Source organism: Numenius arquata, chromosome 14 (genome assembly GCF_964106895.1).
Source record: "Numenius arquata chromosome 14, bNumArq3.hap1.1, whole genome shotgun sequence".
In the NCBI taxonomy this organism is placed as follows: domain Eukaryota; kingdom Metazoa; phylum Chordata; class Aves; order Charadriiformes; family Scolopacidae; genus Numenius; species Numenius arquata.
The window spans coordinates 16,023,693-16,048,095 of record NC_133589.1 but is presented as its reverse complement, the minus strand read 5'-3'; the positions used below and the strand labels follow the sequence as shown (position 1 = coordinate 16,048,095).

Genomic DNA, 24,403 nt, shown 5'->3' with positions numbered 1-24,403 from the left:
TGGCATGTCCTACTTGGAAGGGGGAACGTGGAGAGCTACATGCCCCATGTCTGGCTGCTCTGGGGCTCCAGCAGGACCTAACCTCCCTGTCCTCACCGGCGGAAACTTTGGGAGCAGCTGGAATGGCTCTGGCAATTGGATTATTTCCCACAGCAGCACTGAGCACCGGTTGGTGCTGCTCCTCACCAGCCCAGGAACCCGCAGGGCAGCTCAGCAGCTTCTGCTGAAGGTGCAAACCACAATGCAGGACATTTCTGCTACAAAACCCAATCTCCCTCGTCCCTGTAACCTGCTTCTTCAACAGCCAAGGCACCTTGGCCATGCTGCCACATCCCCACCACAAGACCTCTCCTGGAAGGCTCCAGGAACTCCCCTTGACCTAGCTCCACCACTGTCCTTCACCTTGGAGGGGGCAACACTGCTGCCTCCTGGCAGCGGCATCTGCCAGGGGTCACTGGCAGTCTGGTGGCACTGTACTGCACACGGGGAGCAGCCCTTACCTGTAGTTCCCTTTCTTGGTCAGCAGCTCCTTGAACTGTCCCAGCGTCACCACGCGCCCCTTGACGAGGGTGCGGTAAGGGATGGGCTCTCCGCAGAAGTAGTAAGCGACCACGATGTTTTCACAGGGCTGGGACGCGCCGCTGCCTGGTCTCTTCTGGGGCTTCAACCTGCCGTGCAGAAATACAAGCGACCTGCTGAGCGTCGGCCCACCCGCCCGTGTGGGCAGGCCCCACGGCCCGTATCTGGAGATGCTGGATTAACACCCAGGGCCCTCAGGAGCATCCTTTCCTCCAGCCACCAGCTCTCTTGGGATGCCGAGGCCGGTGGAGGAGCAAAAGGCACTTGGAAAGGCTGGATGGGGCCAGACGGCAGCTACAAAGAGGGCGGCAGGTTCTAGCTCAGCCCCTTTGTGCTGAAGAAACCCATCCATGGGCTTTTTTGACTCAGGGAGCCATCGGTAAGCGCTGGGCAAGGCAGAGCATCCTGAGCCCACGGGCGGCAGACCCAGGTCACCATCCTGCTCCCGGTGCATGCCGAGCAGGCAGGGCTGGATGCGCGCTTGGAGGTAACGCACACGCTGCTTGGACTGCTCTGGATTATTGCCGCCGTGGCCAAAATAGCTCAGTACGGCTTTCCGCTGACCTACATCTGCAGGGATGCACAGGCAGGACCGCTCCTGCTCCCCCCGGCTCCACCAGGCACCTCTCCCAGCGGAGATGGAGGTGGGAGGGGATGGAGCTCCCAGCGGGAGCCTCCAGGAAGCCTCCCTGGAGGCTTCGCTGCCTGTTCCCTCCGTGCAGGCTGACAAGGAAGCTGTCATCCCCAAATGTCAGTGACTTTAAATAGAATCATAGAATACTCTCGGTTGGAAGGGACCTTTCAGATCATTGAGTCCAACCATCAACCCAACACTGACAAAGCCACCACTAAACCATGTCCCTCAGCATCACGTCTGCCTGGCTTCTAAATGCCTCCAGGGATGGTGACTTCACCACAGTCACCCTGGGCAGCCTCTTCCAATGCTTAATAATCCTTTCAGAGTATAAATTTTTCCTAATATCCGTCCTAAACCTCCCCTGGTGCAACTGGAGGCCATTTCCTCTTGTCCTATCACCTGTTCCTTGGGAGAAGAGACCGAGTCCCCCTGGCTACACCCTCCTTTCAGGGAGTTGTAGAGAGCGAGAAGGTCTCCCCTCAGCCTCCTTTTCTCCAGGCTGAACACCCCCAGCTCCCTCAGCTGCTCCTCACAAGACTTGTGCTCCAGACCCCTCACCAGCTCCGTTGCCCTTCTCTGGACCCGCTCTAGCACCTCAATATCTTTTTTGTGGTGAGGGGCCCAAAACTGGACACAGCACTCGAGATGGGGCCTCACCAGTGCCGAGTCCAGAGGCACGGTCACTGCCCCAGTCCTGCTGGCCACGCTGTTCCTGATACAGGCCAGGATGCTGGTGGCCTCCTTGGCCACCTGGGCACACTGCTAGCTCGTGTTCAGCCAGCAGTTGACCAACACCCCCAAATCTCCTGCGTTTTCCTGACTCTCAGGATGTTGGTCCAGTCTCTGCTTCCAGCCCACACACCGGGGTTCTGCTCCATGGTGCCATCACTAAACCAAAAGTGTCAGCCCAGGCCTAACCCCATTTCCAGAGGGAGTCAAAAGTAGCAGTAATAAAAATCAGGGTGCTTTGCCCTTCTGTAGAGCCTTTCATCTGGGGCGCCGTAAATGCTGCACAAACATTGCAGCAGCCTACACAAACTGGCAACTTGGCATCTGTGGTCCAAGCCAGAGGCAGCCTTCTCTCTCTCAAAGTCACATAAAACAAATTTGGCAGCTTAAAAAAAAAAGAAAAAAGTATTTAAAAAGCACGCTGGATAAAAAAGATGATTTTGTATTTATATGACTGGAAAGTTGCTATAAAAACCAGCATTTGCCAAGCGCATGAGGTAATCGCAGGTTTGGAAATGACTCTGACCCTAACCTTTAAACACTGGCTCGTGGGCACAGCACCTTTTTAATGGCGTGCCCACATAAACATGGGCATGGCAAACCAAGACCAAGCACAATCTTTTCACCTCTTTCTAAAGGCATGAGAGGTCTAAAGTTCAGCTGAAAAACCCTCCTGGTGCCTGCTCTGCCTGGGAGCCCTTTGGAGAAGATGCAGCATCCTGAGAGGCAAGGGTCCGCTCCCGGTGCCAGCAGAGCTCTCCGAGCCTCTCCCATTGCCGTATCAAAGCACAGGATGCCCTTTAGCTAGAAAAACATTAAGGAACTGAATCATCCTTGGAAAAAAAAAAAAAAAAAAAAAAAGAAAGAAGAGGCATTTAAAGGAAAAATGGGTCATAAATTCAGGCAAATTCTGTGAACCCTGTGAGCCAGAAGTTAATTGAAGGGGTTTGGAAAACCTCAAAGTCCCTAAGCTTCTCTTAATCCTGCTAGAAACGAGTGGTGACTAAGAGAGAGCTGCTGCGTGCCCGGGGACCTGGCACCCGGGCACCTGGCACCCAGGGACCTGGGGACACAGCTGTGTGCCCCACAATGGCAGCAGAGCCGGTTCCCCCGGGCTGCCATTCTCCTTCGCCTGGAGAGATGGAAAGGACCCCCCCAGAGCTCTGCCATGAAAGAAGCAAGAGGGGGACCATGCCGGTGGCTGGGAGCCTTCCTCCTCCCGCTGCGTAATTCATCTCCGAAAGGCCCTTTCTGAATGAGCTCACCTCTTTCCAGAGCAGAGATGTGCCCAAAAACGATGCCTGAAAGCAAGCAGAAACTCTGTGCTGCTTCACAGGGCTAGAGTTAAAAACAAGCCCCACGGTTCTGGAAACCCTGTTTTTGCCATAAATCAAAGCAGGGGTGGGTGGCCGTGGTGCCTCTGAGCTCCTGGGGCCAAAGGCGACTGTGCAGCGGGACCGGCCAGGCGGGAGCAGGACACCCACACATCCCAAACTGCAGCCACCCATCTGAAGGAGGGCTGATGAATAAGAAACCACTGAAAATGTAATTTTCCAAGAGTTTCTCTCAGGAGAGCATGACAACGCAACTGTCTCCGCTTCCGTCATCACCAAGAGGTCTCCGGAGACCACGGCTTACCCAAACAGGCTACCAGACTGTGTCTGAGCTCTGTCTTGTTAAAGCTTCCACCTGCATCCATCTCCCAGGTGGCAGCACAACCCAGAACCACATCCAGGTGCCACCACCCTGCCCCTTCCGCGATCACCTCCCTTTGTCACACGCACTAAATGCTATCCGGTAAGGAAACGGCAGCACTCGGCTGCCCTATTGCATCTGCATTTCAGTCCTGATTTCTTACCCCACTGGTATAACCCACTGGTGCCGTAACAGGGCAACTACAGCCAGGTTACGGCACCAATCCAGCCTGACCAGATGCAGAGAGGAGGTGCTCAGCTCGCTCCAACTCAGCCCTAGGGCTTCAGAAAGCCTGAAAGGCACCCAGCAGATGTTACCTGAGAAGATGTCCCAGCAGCCAGCTCTGCTCCTCTTCCAGGCTTGGCCCTACCCAATTAATTCCAAACCAAGCTCATGCTAATGTTCTCTCTGCCTGCAAAGATCTTTTCTCTGGAGAGCTGGTAGGAATCACTTCATCCAGAAGCAAACTGTGACACTGAGCTACAGAAAATGGCTCAAAACCTGGCTGTAGATGCAAGAAATCTGACAGTGACCGGGACACAAATGCTGGATCTGCAGGTCATTCAGTACCGGACACTTAATCCTGCATTGCCTGCCAGCAGCAGCCATCTCATAAATATGATTCCCAGTTTCTAGCGGGGCAGAGCTGGGGTGGAAGCTGCTGGCGCCCCCAGGCAGAGCAGCAGGCAGTTTGCTGGGGAAGGACATGGCTGGCAAGGGCTGTGCTGGAGGAGAGTGGCTGGTGAGCTGGGTAACCATGCCGGCAAGGCCAGCGTGGCCGTACGAAGCTGGCAGGGTGCCTCAAGGACACCTCCGGGCCCACCTCCACCATCCCTGCCCTGTGGCTTCCCCAAGGCTGCTGACAAACCTGGGCACTGGCTCCACTTTCCCAGAGCTCTCCAAAGCTCCCGACCAAAATAAATGGTGTTTTCATATTAACTCCCCTCTCTGTTTCTCCTTATCTCCCCAGCCAGCTTTGGGCAGCCCCTCTCAGAAGAGACTTGGGCTCTATTTTCAGGCAGGTTCCTTTGCTGACCGTGGCAGGACCTCTCTAAAAAGCTCTGGTTTGCTTCAGCTGGAGCATCCAATCCTGCCAAAACCCAGCAGAGAGATTTCAACATCCAGAAACTCCTGGCTCCCCTGGAACCACTGCATCCATTCTTGCCTGCTACTGGACACGGTGAACATGGCTCCTTGGTCTTCCAGGCATGGGGCAGGTGGGGGGGGGTCCCTGTGTCACCGGGAGAACAGCCAGACTTCGTGGGGAGGCAGCGTGACTGCTCAGCCTGTCCCCCTGCTGCTCTGCACGGCATTTACCACAATGCCATGGGCTTCCTACAAAAACCATGCTTACAATATGTGCCAAATCATTATTAGAGCATTAATTGCATATGCATATAGCTCAGGTCGGTGTTTCCAAAGTGCATATCTGCATCTAGACATTTCTGGGGAAGGTGCACGAATTTAGTAAATGACTCTACTAATAAACACTATCCAATCACACCAACTGAAAGGTAGATCAAATAAACTTGGCTTCGCCTCACTTGGGAGAGCCCTCTAATTACCTGGCTTTCAGTCAATGCTCTGACATAAATATGCAGAAGTCTGCTACACGGTCACTGCAAGCCAAAAATTATCGGAGCCTGGCAATTAAAAGAGCTTCTTTTTTAAATTACACTTGTGTTTCTAAGTGTCAGACGCCAAAGTTTCAAGTTTCCAGAATAGAGCTATAAAGCTGTGAAAGGTTTTTAATGGACAAAGCGCTTTTAGCTGTTAACAGTAATTATCTAGCGCTTCCAAAGCACTTTTCATCTGAGAGCTCCATGTGCCTTGCAAATAATCTTTCTTCCCTGAAAGATAACTCAGGAGCAGGAGAATTAGTTCTGCGGCAGGGGCTAAGCTGAGGCACAGAAAGATGCAGTGATTCGGAGGGGGCCGCGCAGGAGGCGATGCTGCTGCAGCGGGACAAGGCAGCGCTCCCACCCAGATGCCAGGAGCAGCCCTTGCTGGAAGCCCGCAGGAGATGTAGGTAAAGAGCAAATACATATTCTACTCCTGCACTTAATTTTGCTGCATCCTGCACCAATCTTTGAAATTCTCATGTGAGTGTGAACAAGCCAAGAAGCAGCGAGTACTGGGGGAGAGAGCTCTTCCATACCGTGCCCCTTCTAGACACTCTCCCCCTGCCCAGCTCCTCCTCAAGCTCTCAGCAGCCCCGTCCCCACCCTCCCAAGAGCATTTCCAGCCACAAACCACAAGCCTGAGCCCTCAAGGTGGGTTTTTGCATTTGCACCACCATGTTAGAGGGACTGGGGCAGATTTCTCTGACCCCTCTGCATATTCCTCCACCCAGTCAGTGCTGGGAGCTGGAGACCAGAGCAGAGGGCAGTGGACATCTCCCTCAGCTGCCCGCCCACCTTCAGAGCGGTCCCCCCCTTCCCTCCCATGCACAATTAGACCCTATCACCCTACCTTTGTTTAATGGGGAGTTTTCCAGCCCTTTTCTCCTCCTCTTCCAACCTCCTGCGAGCTTCTTCCAGCTGGGTGAGAGGGTTGGGGGCTGGATTGGGCGGCATGGTAGGATCTTGGATGAAGGGGTGAGAAGGCTGGACGACATTTCGGAGCTGGGCACTGACCCACGGATGCACCGCAACAGGTCGCTCGATGGAGAGGGGTCGGACCATATCATGAGACAGCTGCTTCTTAGCACCTGAAGAGCTACACACAAACACGAAGGTGTTACACAGACCTTTGGAGAAGCACACAGGCACTCCTCAATGGACCTGCTGCTTCTACAGCTGGACACGGGCACCACTGGGAAGCTCCTTACTGCACGGCTTTGAAGGGACGGGGGAGCACCATCCACGTCTAGAGAAGATTTCAGAACAGCAAGTCCTGAGACATCAGGGTGAGCGACCCAACCCTGACACAGAGCCCACAGATCTGTTTAAAGGATCTCATCAAGCCCACAATACATCAAAATAAAACCAGCAAAAGGCAGCTCCACCTTTTGTGTCGTTCCCCCAGAAGATGCCCTCCCATGTGCTGCCGACGTTCCCAGGCTGGGAGCCTCTCCATGAACATTGGCATCTCCAGGGAAAGGGATGTTGCAGGGATGTGCTCGTGAACCTGCTGCCCGACTTCATGGTGGCCTGGCACTGCCCATGGCTCTGGCACTCGGCCCCAGTGTAACCCACCCTGGCCTCTACTGTCCACCACGAGAAGAAACGACCAGCGGTTTCACCACTCGGCAACCAGCGCAGCTGTGTCAGAGGGGACGAGACCCCAGGTCCCTCTCCTTGACCCCCGGCAAGCACTGCTTTATGCCAGGGACTGACCAGACTGTGATTACGGATCCGTGCCAGCAGAAGATCTGCTTGACTCCAGAGAGATTCCTGAGCCAGCCACATCCTTGGCTCCGCTCTAGGCAGGTGAGGTCCTCCCAGAGGATGCTCCCAGTGAGCCGAAATGCTGGGCAACCCTCAGCCCTGCTAAACTGCTTGCTCAGCACCAATGGCACCAGCGCAGCAGGTCCAATGTTTCTATTGGCACCTTGCAGGAGCAACAGGTATTTACATACAGCAAATGCTTAAAGGAAAAATACTGCCTACTGTGTGCCGCGTTACCCACCTCGGAACCACAGCAGCAATTTGTGACATTCCCCTGGGGCTGCGACCTCCCCACCACGGCCACAAGCCACCCTTCAGAAAAAACCTGCCCTTACAGCCCCTGAGCAATCCTCAGTCTCCAAAGCGTCTAAACCCTTGTGCTTGGTGGATTCTTGTCTTCCCAAGATCTCCAGGAACAAGGCAGACTGCCGGACAGCCTAGACACACACGCCTTGCACAGGGGATGCACTACAACAGCGTGAAGACCCCTCGCTCTGCCAGCCCTTACCCATGGTTTGTTTTCTTATGCCTGCTGATCTCCTTCTCTCCTTCTATGATCCACTGAAGGATCTTCTGGTTTCTCTCCACGTCTTCAGGAGATCCTGGCATCTCATAGCTGGCACCATCACTTTTCCCTGAATCGGTCTTCTTAACATTTCTCTTTGAGAGCAGACTGGCTTTCCCACTGCAAGAACAAAGCTTGAGACATTAGCGCTTTGCCTAAGCCAAACCACCACAGACACCGGCAGAGGATGGACACGTCTCTCTCCAGACACATTCAGCCCTGCCGGGGCCTGGTGCTGCCTGCAGAGCAGACGTGGCCCTGGTTGCCATCCACAGCCCCCTGGTTCTACCACAGCTCACACCAAACGTGCCCCAGTTGAGACTAAGAGCAAGACTGGCCAGACCGGGGCACAGCAGGCTCCTCTGTCCAGCCACCTGCAGGGAGAGGGAGCTTCTCTTCTGGCCAAATGAGCCCAGCAGATCTCCTGCCACACGAAGGGTTGCGTTAAAGTCCTGGCTCTTTGCTCAGAGCAGGAGGTTCATCCTGGTGCTGCAGTCCCTCGGCTGCCTCTCCACGCCTGAGCCCTTCCTGTTACCCCCCAGATTCACTGACACCCCAAACTGCTGATTTGCCACACTGAGCCTTCGCTTCCCACCCCGATTTGAACTGAGGTCTCACATCATGGTGGAAGATCACATCCTAGAGGGGTGAACTGCCTTCTGTGGGCTCTCGTGCCCTGGGAAGCGCAGCCACCTCAAACACGGTAGCCAGACGGATGCCAGGCAGTAGCCAACACTTAAGGCTGCAGCAAAGGCTCCTACAGAAGCCCCATCGCTCCTTGCCCACATCCATGCCCCTGTGCCCAGCCGGGCAGCCCCACGCTCAGCAGGCCATGCAGAACTCACCCCTGCTGGCCTGTCACTGCCACAGCCTGTAATTTCATGGGACCCCCGCCACCCTCATCACCCACTCGCTTTACTCCACAGGACCTCCCTGCTTCTGCTTCTGCACGCTCACTAACACACGTAGGAAAAATAACCTTAACACCACAGAGGAGTAACAAGCCCCAAGTCATCTTTGCTGATTTTTTTGGGGGGAAAAGCCTGGAGAGGGGTTGTTGAAGATCTACAAAGGGAGGGCAAACTGCCAATTCATTGTAAGCTACTCCCCCCACGACGGCTACTGGGTATCAGATCAAATTCTCCAGCAGCAGCTTCAGTGCAAACACACAAAAAAAGCCTTTTTCTACAGGTTGTAATCAAATGGCAGACACAGCCGTGGGGGGCTGAGGGGACAGCAGCCCATCTGGGTTCAACAAGGAGCTAGACAAGCCACTGCAAGAGACTGCTGGCTGCTGAACAAGATCGTTCGGATGCAAACTCTTTGTCTTGTGAACCCAGGGACTGTCAGGAACTGGGAGTTCATGCCAGAGGAAGAACAGATCTGAATGTGCCCTCTGAAATTCCCCTCACATGTGCTGTAGTCAGTGCTAGAGAGAAGTCCTGTGTCTAGACGGGGCTTTGGGTTCACCCAGCATGGCCAGCCTCATGCTCTGTTGAAGCAACTATCCTTTCCCTATAGAAACAGGGCAGATTTAAGGGCTTCTCCCTCCCTGGAGAGCAGTTTCCTTCGGGTGCCTCTGCCTCCCTCTTCCTATCCTGGAAAGATGCTCCTGCCCACTGCCTTCACTAAATATCCCACCCCTGGTACACTGCAAAGCATCACCCCAATCCCGCAGCCTTGGGGAGCCAGTGGTGCTCAGGGTGAGCACAGCTCTCCCTGCGGCTGCTCCATCACCATTTATTATCCCGGGCAGCCCTGAGCTCTGCTCTCACCTTCGCAGTCATCCACTAACGGGACTAGCAACACCCACCACAGCAGAGAAGGAGCTTTGCCCTCTCCCTTCAGCACGGAGGGGATGAAGGACTTCAAACAGCCAAGGGAATCATAGAATGGTTTGGGTTGGAAGAGTCCTTAAAGATCATCTAGTTCCAATCTCCCTGCCCTGGGCAGGGACACCTCCCACTAGACCAGGTTGCTCAAAGCCCTGTCCAGCCTGGTCTTGATGAGCAAAAGCCCGTAAGGCACTGATACATCTTTACTGAGCAGAGGGTCACCTACTCCAGAGAACATCAACTTGGGACAGGATGCCACAGCAGCACCGCAGCATCCGTAGCTTTGTTAGGAAGAGAAAGGAGCTCTTCTGGTGGATGGGTTAGGCCTTGCAATAAGGAGGGCTTTTTTGTCCTCTCATGAACACCTTAGGAGACCGGTTTCTGTCACCCAGACCCCGAGACACAGCCCTATACTTAGCAACTCCTGATGCACGGGGAAGCGGACCAGCATCTGCCATTTCTAAGCACGTCCGCTGCTTTGAGGGGCAGAAAAATTACTTTATAACGAAGGTCATTAAAAATCCTGGTCAGGGGGTGTCTTTCAGCACCAGATCACAGAGGTGAAAAGAGGTCTATAAGGGTTACGGGGGTGGTTCAACCACTGTTTTCACCAGCACACTACAGCCCACTTATGAAAGAGCTTTCTAGAGAAGCCACAGCTCTGGGACTCCCATTGGGTGTTGCCTTGACTCACCTGTAGCCTAAAGAGTCCATGGGGACAGGGGCCATGCCCAAGTTTTCAGTGTAGTTTCGTGACTTTGTTGCATAGTTATGTGAATCTACGTTCCAGGCAAAGCTGTTCTGCACTCGCTGCGTGGCCTCAGCCTCGATCTGCTCTTTTGGTTTCATCACGCTGTGGTGATGGATGTGGTGGTAGACGTGTTTATGGTGGTATAAGTTAGCTGCATCCAGTTTCATTCCTGATTTTGTTGCGTGCTTGCCATGCCCTGGAGGAATTGTTCCTAGTGTCCCTGACAGCTTTCCTAAGTGGCCGCTTTCCGGGGACCGTGGCTTAGGAGAGTGGCGGCCAGGTCCTGGAGACTGGCAGCCTGGTGTTTTCATCACACGCTGGACATGTTCATCGAGGATGCTTTCCGGGTTCTCTTCATGGGCATCTCTCATCTGCATTCCAGCGCAGCCCATCTCAGAGTAACGAGGAGCGAAGTGATGAAAGGCTTGGGCGGAAGGCATCTTGTGGCTAATGACCGAGGGACCAGAAGAGATATCTGCATCCTCACCTTCTTCTTCCTGCAAGAAACATGAGGACAATCAGAGAATGACAGCAGGGTGGCAGAAGGGGTCTCTAGTCCCACCTCCTGCCCGCAGCAGGACTGCTGCCAACCCTTGAAAGGGTCACGTCTGGCTTTGTCCAACCAGATCTTGCAAACCTTAAACATGAAGATCCATCACCCTCTGGAGACCTGTCCCAAATTGCGCCACCTTCCTGCAGTCCTGCTGCCACCAAGCAGAGCTGCTCAGGTCTCTGTACCTGCTTTTTGAGCCACCATGTGTCTCCACACATCACACTAAGAAACTGAGGCAACCTCTGGAAGGAGGCCCACACATCACAACCAGGGTTTACAGGCGCAGCTTTCTGAGGGGTGTAACAGCTCAATCAGGTGTGTGAGTGGGCAGAACCTTACTAAAAGGCTCCCCAAGTCCCTCGAAGGTGGTTCTGTAACAACCAGCAGCGCAAACACAACTTACCGCACTGTACTTATGACTTCCTATGAGCCTTGGGAAAGGCACGGCTTCAAAGCCCATCAGATAAAGCTCAGAGTTACAGGACACGCGGCAAAACAGTCCTCCAGCCAGGTGAGACCAGGGGAGTTTCTCACCCCAACGATTATTTCACAAGGCGAAGCCAACAGCCAGCTTGTAACAGGAGGGAACAACTGAAGGTCGACAGCAGCATGAATAGTTTTAAAAATCAAACACAGATTTCTCCCGGGCATGCTAAGGCTGGAGTGAAGCACTTCACGCAGATAAAGGAACGGGCTGGAACTAACTGCTTGTTCTTGTAGTTCGCAACGGTCTAGGACACGCTGTTAGTGACTCTTAAGTCCTTGCCAGGAAGAATAAAACTCCTCCATGCTGACAGCCACAGTTTTGATGCTGACAAACTACTTTACGCTCCAACATAAACTCAGATATTTATGAAGTTTCTTTATTGGAAGTCAGGACTCCTATTTTTTTTAATTACATAAGCAGGATTCCAGCGAGTCCTTTAATCCCGCTCTCTTTTCCTCCTTTGGCACAGTAAAGGAATCACTTGCAGCTCAGGGTATCTCTGCCCTGCCAGATAAATAAATGCATCTGCTAGAAAACACTGACTCCCACCAGCTTTGCCTGTCAGATGTCATCATCTGTCACTTGCTAACCAGCTTCAAAGTCCCAGCTGCCAACCACACAGCGAGAAAGCAAATAGCAGCCTTCCTCCTGGTGTCACACCTGGGGGTTCCAACCTGCACCAGGGACAACGCCAGGCTTTCAAAGTGCCAAAGGCATGGGGGCTGCAAGCCTGGGGCTGTGACACGATGCCCACCTCTGGAGGGGACGCACCACTATCTAACAAACGGCTTTGGAGAACTTCAGAGGCACCTTTCATCTCCAGCCACGATGCTGCAGCCTGCCAGCCGCTGTCCCTGGGCACCCAGCTCGGGGACAAGAAAAGATGAAGCGTGTGCTGACTAAATCCCTACCACCGGGGCGAGCATTTATTAGCAGTTTATGCTTATCACCCAGTGATGTGCTCAGCACCTGGCGGGCTTTTAGGGCTGGTACCTACTTTCTGGAAAATTCTCAGGTTTAAACATCATATAATGTGCCGGGCAAGACTTGACCCTGGCACAGATCCCTGACACATGGCAGTGAGTCCTTTCCACTCAGAGCCCAGAGGTCCGGCAGTGCTGTCACAGCAGAGCACGGTGGCACGAGAATGACAACGTGGGGTGGTCCAGCCAAACGGGTACCTGGGATTTGGGAAATCCTCTGGCTGCCTGGAACTCCATTTTGCCAATAACTGGGACCTGGTATGTTGCTTTGCTCCAAGACCGAGATCAGGCTGGGCTAAAGGAAGGAGAGAGATGCATTGGCATGCTCTCAGTCTGCCTTGGCTCAGCTCATCTGTGTCACTGAACAGATCTGGACCCAAAGAAGGTCCTCAGGCAGGGGTAAGTTCTGCTGGGGTTATGGTGTGCAGGCAGGCCCTGGGGCAGCTGGTGTCCCACCCTCCAGTGCTGGTCTCAGCCCTGCAGGCAGTAGGAAAGCCCCAGGAGTGAGAAAACAGCAGCTAATTAAGGAATTGGGGCGCCCATCCCAAGCTGTCCTCTCTCCTTGAGGAGGGCAGAGGCCAAAGGTTTGAGTCAAGGCTGCAGATATCAATTCTGCTAAACCTTTTTTTTTCTGCAGTGAAAAAACCAACATGTGGCAAGAGGTCGGGGCAGCCCAAGCTGGGACTGTAACGCAGGACTTTGGGTACAGCAGAGTCAAGCCCTGGCATCGCGAGGTCCTCCTTGCCCAAGCTACCCGACCGCAGTCCATGCAGACAGCGAGAGGACCAAGGAGGCAGAGGCAAGAGGCAACAACTACCGTGTTTGACACCGAAGAAACCCACAGATCAGGGGAGCAGCCTCCTCCACGGGCCCAGCTTTCCCAGACACAGGGGTCGAGCTGCGTTCTGGCATCTCTCTAGGGGGTGAGCCAGGCAAAGCTGGGCGGCGTGGGCAGCCTTTGCAAGGCCAGGAAGCCCCGGGTGCCATCACCACTAGATGGTGCTTTGTTGACATAATATTGTCAGAAACCTCTTCCATCCGCTCCCACAGGCAGCAGCAGTTGGAGAGATGCGGGCTTCAACTTTGCTGACTGTCTGCTGAGCTATTTTTGCTCTGCAGCAAGGTCGGGGGGTGCCCTTCCCTTTGAATTAGGAGGCTGAAATCTGCACTGATGAGCTACGGGCGAGCGATACCTTGCCGCAAACCTCCTCCTCTTCCCCTGCCTTCTCCCAGTCCCACCCATCGGGTTGCTACTGGTCAGCAGGGCAAAACAGCTCACCAACCCACGAGTGCATTTTTGATCATCATGCAGATGATTTCCCTCTCTAGTTAGGCAATGTTTTATATTCAAACAGTGAGAATCTCAGCGCTGGCTTTGCTTCTCCTGGCTTATTTTCAATTCCGTCAGTTCAGACAAAGACAGAGTGATCTGTAGGATACGATACTGATCCGTATGACACGATACCGCAGCTTCCACGCACGGACATGAGGCTGAAGTGGCTCAAAAAGTAATAAGAGAACGCACATATCCTCTAATCCTCTCCCACGTTGCTCAGAATAATTAATGAATTCAAAGGGGTTTTTTTCCAAAAACCAGAAATCTTACTGTCTTTTCAGTTTGGCTCTAAATCAGATGCATCTTCTTGATGTTACTGCATGATGTGGCTTTGAAAGGGAACCTGCAGACAGCTCAGTATGGGGGAGAAAAACTCTTTTTTTCCTAGCTTTTGCAAAATATTTCCAGCTTCTCTGCTAAGCTGATAACTGCCTAGTGTGACTAACGCTCGCGGTTTTCCCTCTGCTGCTGCTCAGTGAGCCGCGCAGACCCGGTAAGAGGTTACCCTGTAGTCCTGGTGTTCAGGTCATAGAAAAAAAACCCCTGTGATCTATCAGGATTCAAGCTCTCCTCTTGCTGATACCAGCAGCTCCTGCACCTTAAGTGCTGACCTAAAAAAAAAAAAAAGCTACAATTGCTTACTCTGAGTTTTTTCCTGAATAGCTAATGCCAGATGCCAGCCAGTCAATGAAATACATTCTGGAGACAGCAAAGAGGTTTAATATATAGCATTAGTGGGAGTCCTGGGCTTAAAAATAGATTAAGTCACACAAAAATGTGTTTAAACAGACTTAAATTTACTCTCTGGCACATAGGTATCTGCTGATTTTATGGTATTGCTACTGGCAGCTTCTTCCAGGAGGCAGAGGGCTGGGATAATGCAGTCTGGTACAGGTGGGGGCTGCGATGAGCAGTGGGAGGAGGAAGAGGGCTCTAGGTCTGTGTTAGCAGAAAATGCAGCTGGTTACCTTGGCTTTGTCTAGAAAGCAATAGGTACCAGAGAGGAAAACAGACCAATTCTAGAAGAACAGGAATCTAATCACAGAATAGCTCCTTGCTGGCCTTTTCTGGCTGGATGCTGGACGCAGATGGGCAGGGAGTTTGCTGCACAATGCTTGGAGATGGAGGGAAGCTTACAGATCCCTCTGCCTTCCCCACTTCTCCCCATTCAAAATACAGACGTGATTTAAAGCAAATACTACAACCTCTTCCTTTTCTGTTTAAAGAGGAACATTACAAAATATTGGTGAATATTTAGAAATACTCCACTGGGGCTGGAGGGTCTGCCCGGGCGCCCCAGAGGCTCAGCTCCTCTGAAAGCACAGATCCAGCCAGGACAGGTACCAACTCCTCCGCTTCAAGGGAGAGCTGTGGGTTACTAAGCACAGAGCCTTCGCCCCCGGGCCACGGCAGCTATTAACTGCAGAGACGCCCAATTTCTTCACAGACCTGTAGTTATACAGACATTTGTGACGCTCAGTAACATTGTGATGTCCTCGGAAAGCTCCCCTGTATCTCCAGCACAAGATGTACTGGTACCCGTGATGTACTGGTACTCGCAGTACGTCAGAAGAAAAGACATGGTGTGAGTACTGCTGAGCAGGGTGTCTCACGCAGGTAATACCGGACGAGCAGTACCTCATTCTCTGCCTTTTGGAGCTTGTGGTGGAGCTAAAGGCCTTGTACACTTCCCTTGGTTCATCTACCAAGTCCTTGAGCTCTGGAGGGCCCCATGCAGTGCCATGGGCTGGGTTTCCCCAGCCACCCATGCGGAGTCAGTGTGTTTCTCCATCTGGGAGAGGATGCTTGGATGCTACATCCGATCAGTGCCAAATTTTCTAGGGATGTGCTAAACACTGATGGGCAGAGACCTTTTGGGTTTGGTAGGAGCAGCCTGATAGCCCACACAAACACCTCCAAGCATATCACCTGCCACCCGGCTACCATTTGTGGGGGAAATAGGGATCACACAAAACCCCACAGGGGAAGGAGAACTCCTTTTACATAGTCCCCATCCTTGCATAGAAGGGACTGCTCACAAAATCTGTGATGGATAGGAGAGTGAAGGTGCCAAAGATGATGATGGTGGGCACCACCAGCCCCTATCTGGTGACAGAAGCAGGCGCTGCTGGGCCATAGCTGGTACCTTACAGCAGGGAGCTGGAGCTCACATAGCCCCACACAGACCAGGGAACAGCACCATGGAAGCTCCTGGGGCAACGTGAGCCTCCAGGAGCCCCCATGTGAGCGATGACGGTGGCTGTTGAGGCAGGGAAGTGGTCACCCAGGTTGGTCCCACAGCAGCTGGAAGCTCCCTGTGGTGTACGGTACGCAAACAGGCTGGGAGAGGAGGCAAGGAGGTTACTAACCGCTCGAACGCGTTTCAGGCGCTCCTCCAACTTCTCCTCTGCTTCACGTTCCTTCTGTACTTCCTCCAAACGATTGATCAGTTCTGCAGCAAACTTCTCTGGTTCAACGTGGATATCCTTTGGCATTCGATATGTACGCTGGAGGAAAAAACACACCAGGGGTTAGCAAAAGAGGCATGAAAAAAATCACACATTTATTTTGGAGGTTTCAATAACTGGAAATGCCATTTGTTCTGGTAGGGAGCTGAGGGAGGACAGGCTGGCAGGCAGAGAGGTGCAGCCAGGGACCGGTGGGCTGGAAGCTGGGCCACCACCACCACCTCCCCAGCCAGCACCAGCTCTGCACATCACCCCACGTAAGGGAAAGGTTTTCTGGAGCCATAATTCAGCAAGCTCTTTCGACACCAAACACCGTGGTCAACAGGAATCTCCTGGTCTGAAAGGGTGGGAAAAGGACGTAGAGACAAACCTCTCAAAGACTGTGCTTACAGCAGCGATGTTTTCACTTGGATAGAAAGGAGGACTCTTACACACACTTATTCAGCTTACCCCACAGCCGCAGAAAGGAGAGGAAAACCTGTCATCTCCGAGACATCTCACTTCCCTCACCTTCTGCTACAGCCCACCCCAGCCACAAAGGGCCACCTTTGTTCCCACAAAGCATCCTTGCTTCTAGAGGATCCTGCAGGATTGCATCTCTGCTCTTCAGAGCCATGCAACGATCCCCTGCTTGCTTTATCAATACAGCAACCTTACACACGCAGAGACACCGCTTTTCTGTTTGCTCTGGGTGAACAAATGAATATTTATGGGAGTTCAAGGGCATTCTTGGTTCCTTCTGCTGAGTTACCTTGTCCCTAAATTCCTGCACTCTAGGATAAGGAATTTGTGAAGTATGAAGCTGACAGTCACTGTATTTTTCCCCTTATTTTTTATCCCTTCTGCATTATTTAGTTAAAATAGTAGAAAAAATAAAATGACACAGCAGAGATAAAAATTTAATTTGGAGGAAAAATATATGGGAAATTCAACAGTATAAAAACCTGCATTCAAATATTTCAATACCAACACGAGAGAAAGATACATTCTATAGGACCAGAGATAAAATTAAACACGAAGACATGAGATAACTCATAGCAAAAGAACAAATGCAGCACCAGAAGCAGACATTGAGCTTGAAACCTTTAAACAAGGCTTAGAGACCACCTGAATTTATCCTGTTCTAGCCAAAAGATCAATGCAGAAGACTAAAATAATGCTTTGCCTCACAAACTGACAAAAGCATGCAGATCATACTGGTTTTCTATTTTGCCAGCTGCCGAGCAGAAGGCAGGGGAAGAATCGGAAGAGGCAGTAAAGTATCCTACTGATGGCACCCAGAAGGTGAAGACATCTTTTATGACACCCAGGTTGGGTTGCAGAGGTCTCAGTTAAAGCACTGCTTGTTTTGTTCTCTGAGAGCAAGACCCGGCCAGCCCTGCCAGCAAATCTCAATTTCAGTGTTCGCTGCCGTCCCCTTCCCTTCCACACCGGACGGTGTGGGGCTGCAGCATCCCCGGGGACGTCTGCGGACACGATGGAGCTCTAGCATCCACTTTCCATGACAAGCAGAGGGACCGACAGCTCCACCTGAAGCTGTCCCAGGCAGGACTGACCCATCCCAGCTGGGAACAGCCCCCACCACCCTCTTCATCCAGGGATGCAGCTGCTGGAGAGGACATAACACATGTGGTCTGCCAGCTGGCTCCCACCCTGGGATGACAAAGTCTTTGCTACCACCAGGACCTCCAGCCCTGCAAATCAATGACCTGTATTTAAAAGAAACACTGCAGAAAAAGATTTTCAGCAACAGGAATGACGTTTAGTCTTGAAATATTGGCACTAAGGGCCAAAGTGGCATGCTTCGGCCCAGCGCCTGGACCTTGTGCTGTCCAGAAATGGGCCCCAGACGTGCTCCATCACGGAAAAAGACGTGGAAGAGCCGGTCTCTGCTCTGTTAACCCCTGAGGAGCTTCCAGGATCCAAGTGATGTTTCCCCATTCTCCCTGGCATATCCTGGGGGAGCACTTCTGGCTAAGGGAGTCTGCTTTGATCAGAAACCCCAAGCCCATCACCACCACCATCCATCTCATGAGGCAGCACCAGTAAATCCCAAGGAGAGAAATCTTTCTCTCGCCTGACAAGTTGCAACCCGTCAGGCGATGCGTTCACTCCCTCCTGCCACCTCAGACATGCCAACTCTCCCTGCGGTTGTTTATAAGACGGCAGCACCAAGCCCTGCTCCGTTAGAAACCTAATGAGCTAACGAGAGGCAGCTTGGCGCTCAGCAGTCACAGTCCCGGGGCTCCCCGTTGCAGCTACCGCAGTGGCTGCCAGAGAAAAGCAGAACTGGGAAGGAATTTCCCTTTATTTCTGTAGCCTTTGATGCAATGCAACATCCCAAACCAAAGCCTCTCCCAAGTCCCAGCAGCAGCAGCTGCAAAGGCTGAAGTTTGTGAACCTGTGCGTTCGAGTCCTGTTAGGATAAGGTGGTTCCCTCCAGGCCCAGCAATGCCCAAGGACCACAGCTCCAGCTCTGACGAGGATCTGAAGACATTCAGGGTCACTGCTGTATCCAGGGAACTTGAGAAAAGATGATTTTGGTCTTTTACAACTCATACTTCAGCATGTTTATCCACAGTCTCTTGAAGTCTGGAGGTGACTGAAGCACAACTACAGAAACGAAAATAATCGAACCCAAGAGTCTTTAGGATGAACTCGTTTTCTTCTCTCTTTGATAAACGGCTGCATCCACAAAACCCAGCGCCCCATCCTTGTAGCATTCCACTCAGCACAGAGGTCCTCAGCAGCCTGTTCGAGGGTGCAAGACGCAGTTCCCTCCGTGAAGCCATCCCTGCAAGGGTCTCCCTGACCATCCAAGTGCAATGCAACTGAAATAAACCTCACTTCACCCCACGGACACCGGCTGCACGCGCCCTGCGTTGTCCTGGAGGGTAACGAAAAGTGACTCACGGAAGGCTGGCAAAGCAGGATGATGCTCTGAACAGCTCTGAACATCATGGTGATGATGCCATGGGTCTGACTTTATTCCTAGCTCAAAGGATGAGCTACACAGACTTCCCCAAAAGTAAAAGTATTGCAGAATAATGAATGCAAATTCCCTGTGCTGAAACAATACAGATAACTGCTGAGGTCTTGCTCTGTCTCCCTGGACAGAAAACATGGATTTCATTGACTTGGTTCAAAAGGCTTAAGACAACGAAGTGTTTGAAACCTTTTATCAAATGACAGTCCTGACTTCAGAAGGGAGACATGCTCCATCAAAACCCAGCCAGGCCGAGCCTGTGCCCGGAGAAGGATCCTTCAGGGCTTCAGGATTCTGAAGCTGCCCCCAGGTTCCTGTGGGCACACAGACCCTACTGAGGGAGTCGTAAACGAGATGCTTATTATTCTGAAACCAGAACAGCTCCAAATGCTTCCGTTCCAAGTAAAGAGTGCAGCACTTTCCGAGACCTGGCTGGGTTTGAGCATCCAGGCCTCCAGTCTGGACCAGAACAAGACCTCTGGCCATTCTGTGTCAACAATTCAGAAAGGAAGCGCTTCATTTTAAAGAATTGTTTTATCTACAGCTGTTTTATCTAATGTTTTATTTAATTATCTCCCTACTTCTATTTAATGCCACTAGTTTGGACAGGTCTGTCCAGAACCAAACCATGCTGAGCTGGGGAGGTTGCAGAGAACAGTGTATGGGAGGCTGAATGCCAGATGGGCTGGCAAGAAAGAAAGTGCTTTAACTGGTCTGGATGGAGCAATCTTTCCCAGCGACAGTTACGAGGAAGAATTTCTTGGGTACCTATCACCCAAACACTGCCCTCTGTCCTTGACATGTGAAGAGTCTGAAGCTCTGGTACCTTTGCGAAGAAGCAGCCTGCTAAAAACATGTGAGATACACAAGTTCTCCAGTAGTTCCACTTGGCACCCACTATCATGTCTTCTCTTCTTTTCTTGGAGCTGATGGAGTGGGAGCTGCGTGGATTTTGCTCCATGAGGCAGATGCAGGTCTTGGGGTTTGATGGATTTCATCTTCTTTGAGGAACAGAGATTTGAGGATCAAGTTGCACATCAGAGCACACCTGAATGTGTGGGTTTACTATGATCTATACCTGAAAAGGCAGAAAGGGAAGAATCTCACTGTGGCTTGCGGGTTTCCCTCGGGAAAAATAAAGCTCAGTTGCTCTGAGATGAAATAGCAAGTTTTCCAATGCTATCATTGGGTAGAGGTCTCTAACCAGCCCCAGGGATCCACGGGTTGGGCTGAACCAGATCTGACCAGGACAAAGAATTCTGTGTTGGCAAATCTTCCTCTTCTACAGGAGGTTTGATGCCTCCACGACACTTGAGTGGCTGATGCTAGATCACAAGTCAGTCCTGGAGATGGCATGAAGATGGCCAGCTAGAGAACCCAAGAGAAGAGAACATCTGAACCTCCAGGTTGCCCAGATTAATAATGTATTCCACCGTGCCATACATTTTTCAAGGGTAAATGTTGTGTCCATACCAGAAACACTTGAGGCAGAGCTCATGGATAGCTGGATTTTAGCATCCACTTTAGCAGCATGCAGGGATTAGCAAGGAGTCCTGCTGCTGCAAGATGTTTGTGGAAAAAGGCATAAAATGGCTGATGGGAACTGTGAGCAGGTTCCCAGCTCGCAGGAGCAGAAAGCTCATTTAGCTGTAGTTATCAAGGGCTCCTCCCGTACACTCCTCACTTGTACAGCATTGCGGAGTGCGTCACTCAGCATCTTCTGTTCCACTCAAGAACACTACGGAAGCCACCTCTGCACAGAGGACATCCTTCTGGGGAAGTTCAGCAATCAGCCTGACCCGCTCTGCTGCTGCTGCTTCTAGTGTTTTCCTTCTCACGTGGGAATAGCGTAAAGAGCTGTGTAGAGCTGCAGCTCTACACTGTAAAGAGCTGCAGCTTCCTTGATTGTGGGGCAGGACTAGAGTAAGGACCAGGACAAGATGATCAAGCTACAGGAAGAACATCACCAAATGGCTTCTTTATGCAGTTAAACAAACAAACGAAAAAAGGAATCCCAAGTCTTAATGCTTCAGGTTGAGTTTTTCTGAATTTGTTGGGAAAGAGGAGCAGCTCCCGTCCTCTCCCGGGACACATGAATGCCAGAGCTGGGGTAAATACAGTGCAATAGCACAGTACGGCCCGGAATTCTATGGGTTTGCACCCCTCCTTTGTGAACGTGCTTGTCCTTTCCTTCTTTGGTGCTCCAAGACTCTGTTCAAACCCAAGACAGAGATGGAAAACCACATGAAAAGCAACTCTCACCTGTCGTGTAATGGGTTCTTGGGAGAGGCACAAAATGGAAGTCTCGTTGCCTGCTGGAGACCTTCACCCATTGCATTCCTGGGCAGAAAGCCACTTCACAAAACACAACTTTTTGAGCAGTGGTTGTTTTGTAAGTGTGGAATATGCAGAATGCAACCATCCCCACACCAGGATCTCCCGCTGCATAGCAGGGCATCCCACATAACCAGCACACATTATTTGGAGGCAGCATGGCTGCTGAAACTAGCGGGCAGTCTCCTATGAACATAGAATCACTACAGTTTATAGCTTCTGGGCCTAACTAAAAGTGCTGCTATTAAAAGCAATATAAGTTCTTCAGAATTTTGCATAACAGCCCCATAACTCATTTGTAAGGGAACGGTAAGGTCTCTAAAGGACTTCTGAAATGACTTTTCGGAAGTAGGAGGTTCTCTACTATCACTAGGAAAACATGCCATGCATTCTGCAAGCGCTATCGGCATGGACTCTGGCTACCCGGGTTAGATACGAGGCCATAAAGACCTTCACTCAAAGGCTACAATTTAGTCATTGCTACGCGTTTAAAAGGCAAGTTAACCACCAGGTCTCAGCGGCCGACGGAGACGGCTTCAGCTACGGGCTGCCCGATAGCCTCACCACCGGCTTCAGAAAGCAACACTGGGAGGAACATTTGCATGGCTCCCCGCTAATTAGGGAAGTTTAATTCAACAAGCGTGCAGTTAGTGGTGATTTTAAAAGACTGACTTTGTAGCATTTCACACTGGTGTTGTCAAAACATATTGTCTAATTACCTTCTCCTTTCTTGGCTGATTGATAAGCGAGGGCAGAGCAGCGCCTCTCTGAAGTCGATGCCAACTCTGTGTCAGTAATTGGCTGGCAGGAGGTGCCAGAGTGTCTGAACTAAACTTTTATTCCCCGGAGAAAGACTAGAACTAACTCAACTTCTCAGTCCTCCGCTCCCATATAAATATGCGTCAAGATGCCTTTTTCCCTGGGACTTAAAATTACAGTGCAGAATCTAATGGGAACAGCGGATGTCTCACAGAAAAATCCTTGTGAAGCATCTGTGTGTAGTTTAGGAGGAATATGTAATTCTAAAAGACTGTGTAGATAAGTAGGATAATATAAAAATTTATAAGCAGCAGGTGGCCAATTTAAACCTTGTTTTTTCCCCCCCTTTTTTAACCAGTTTCCCAAAAGGTCGATAAAATTTAATGCTAAGTAAAACTAATTAGCCTGCAAGGAACTGCTGCTGGAATGACACTTATTCAGCCCAACAAAAGAAATGTTTGGCAGATGGAAGTTCGTTAAGGCAGAGCTCACTATACATATTTAATGCTCCATCCTCTGAGTTTATAACCTGCAGTTCGTCGAGGCATTGCCAGTGCACACGATCAACAGAAAGCCACTATTATTTTTATCCAAAAGGTAAAGCCACTGACAAGCTTTGAAGTTGGAGAATATTCACTCGGTAGTTCCCACTGTTGGGGAACAGCAACAACAACAACAACGAAAAAAATAAAGGCCAAGCTTTCAAACTTCAACTCTAACAAAGCCATGCTTACAGTAAAAACGGCATCGAGTGAAATAAAAAGGCACCCAGCCAGCCTTTTCAACAGTGACCACACTGTGAAAGCAACTGTGTGAAAAGAGAGGTGACTGAGCAAGGATGGCTAGTGAGCGTCTGCAGCCAGGGCTTTTATTGTCAACCCAGTGATCAAAGCACAGGAGACCCTCTTAAATCTAAGGAAAATAATCTAATTTAAAAGGCAAAACAAAGAGTGGTGGTTTTGTTGTGTGGTGTGTTTTTTTTTTTTTAATCAGATTAAAACAAGGGTGTATTTCTGCTGGTATTGTGCTGCTTTGAGCTGGCAGGATGAGAACAGCTGCGCCAAGTTTGAAGGCACTTCTGGAAAAAGCAGATGGAGGCTTTTTTTTTCCCCTCCCTATTTGAGTTGTGCTGGAGTCCAGCTGTCCAAAGAGGAAAGAAGCACCTTTATTCTCTGCTAGACATTAAATGTCACCTGTAACTTCTCACAAAAAGAAAATAACGATAAGCAGAGCTGCAGATGGTGCTGCAGAGCCCTAGCAGGTAGGCTCATCTTCCAAAGCTGTTTGCTTACCTGGAGCGACCAGGGAGACGCTTGCACCTTCTCTGCTCTCCTGTTTTGCACCCCCAGGTGGGCTTTGCCAAGTCCTTGAGAACAGGTCACAGCTCCCTTTGGTCGCCCAGTGCAGAAATACCACTTGAGACGGTTGCATTTCTCCCCGGCTGACCTTGGCTGAGACCATCAGCCTCCAAGTCCAATGGCCTCCTACGCCTTCCTCCTCCTCCCTGCTCACCCAGGGGCACGTAACCTGCCTGCAGGTAGATGCCAGCCAGCGCTTCTGTTCTCATCCAGGAGAAACAACTGGCTACTGACTGAATGGTTAAGAAAAACTACGCATTTTGGGCAGCCCTGGATGCTGAGTTTGGCAGAAGGCTACCAAGCCCTTTCTTAGCTTGGTGTAATTCCATCTTAAAACATCCCCAAACGAATACAGCGCTAAGGGGGGGTTTAAACTGGAGCAAGCAGAGCAACTGTACGCTAGAGATCTCACATGTTTTGCATATTTACCTCTGGGAAAGGAGATAGTGCTACTTACAGGAATGTGAGGTAGTGGCACACGTCCATTGGCTTTGGCACTTTCTTGCATCTCTCTGCGATGCTGCTTTCGGAGTCTGTACGGTGGGATCCCATCTCTGCCGGGATAAAACAACAATATGCCCCGCTTTAGTGCCTTTCTCCGATACACGATGTTCATTTCAGCCTCGCCGCCGCAGAGCGGCCAGTAGGAAACCTCTTTATGTTTGAGAAAGGCTTTGCACGCCCAGGGTGAGTGCAGCACAGCAAGAGGAACCCGTGTGGGGAACGATGCTCACTCAGATCCCAGCACCAGCAACGCTCGGGCACTGGGTGCTGGGGGGACTTACACGGTGTCTGCCAGGAGCAGAGCGATGCAGGGCTCCTGTGACCGCTGCCCAAGGCAGAGGGCAGGGAGAAGGACTTGGATGGCATCCTGGTACCTTTTATAGTTGGTTGCTTTCTACAAAAGAGTCTGCAATGTACACAGTTAACCACAGGGCAGGCCAGGAGGGGGAGGAGGA

The 24,403-nt window shown here is 51.4% G+C and overlaps 1 protein-coding gene across 1 annotated transcript in view; it reads right to left on the bottom strand.

The window, feature by feature from the left end:
* AXIN1 (axin 1) overlaps positions 1-24,403 on the bottom strand; it is a 75,236-nt gene that overhangs the window by 2,175 nt on the left and 48,658 nt on the right. The window contains exons 4-9 of the mRNA XM_074158423.1: positions 23,902-23,998; positions 15,909-16,046; positions 10,124-10,677; positions 7,538-7,714; positions 6,113-6,358; positions 501-668 (exon numbers count right to left, since the gene is read on the bottom strand). Coding sequence (XP_074014524.1) covers positions 501-668; positions 6,113-6,358; positions 7,538-7,714; positions 10,124-10,677; positions 15,909-16,046; positions 23,902-23,998 — 1,380 coding nt within the window. The remainder of the gene's footprint in view (positions 1-500; positions 669-6,112; positions 6,359-7,537; positions 7,715-10,123; positions 10,678-15,908; positions 16,047-23,901; positions 23,999-24,403) is intronic.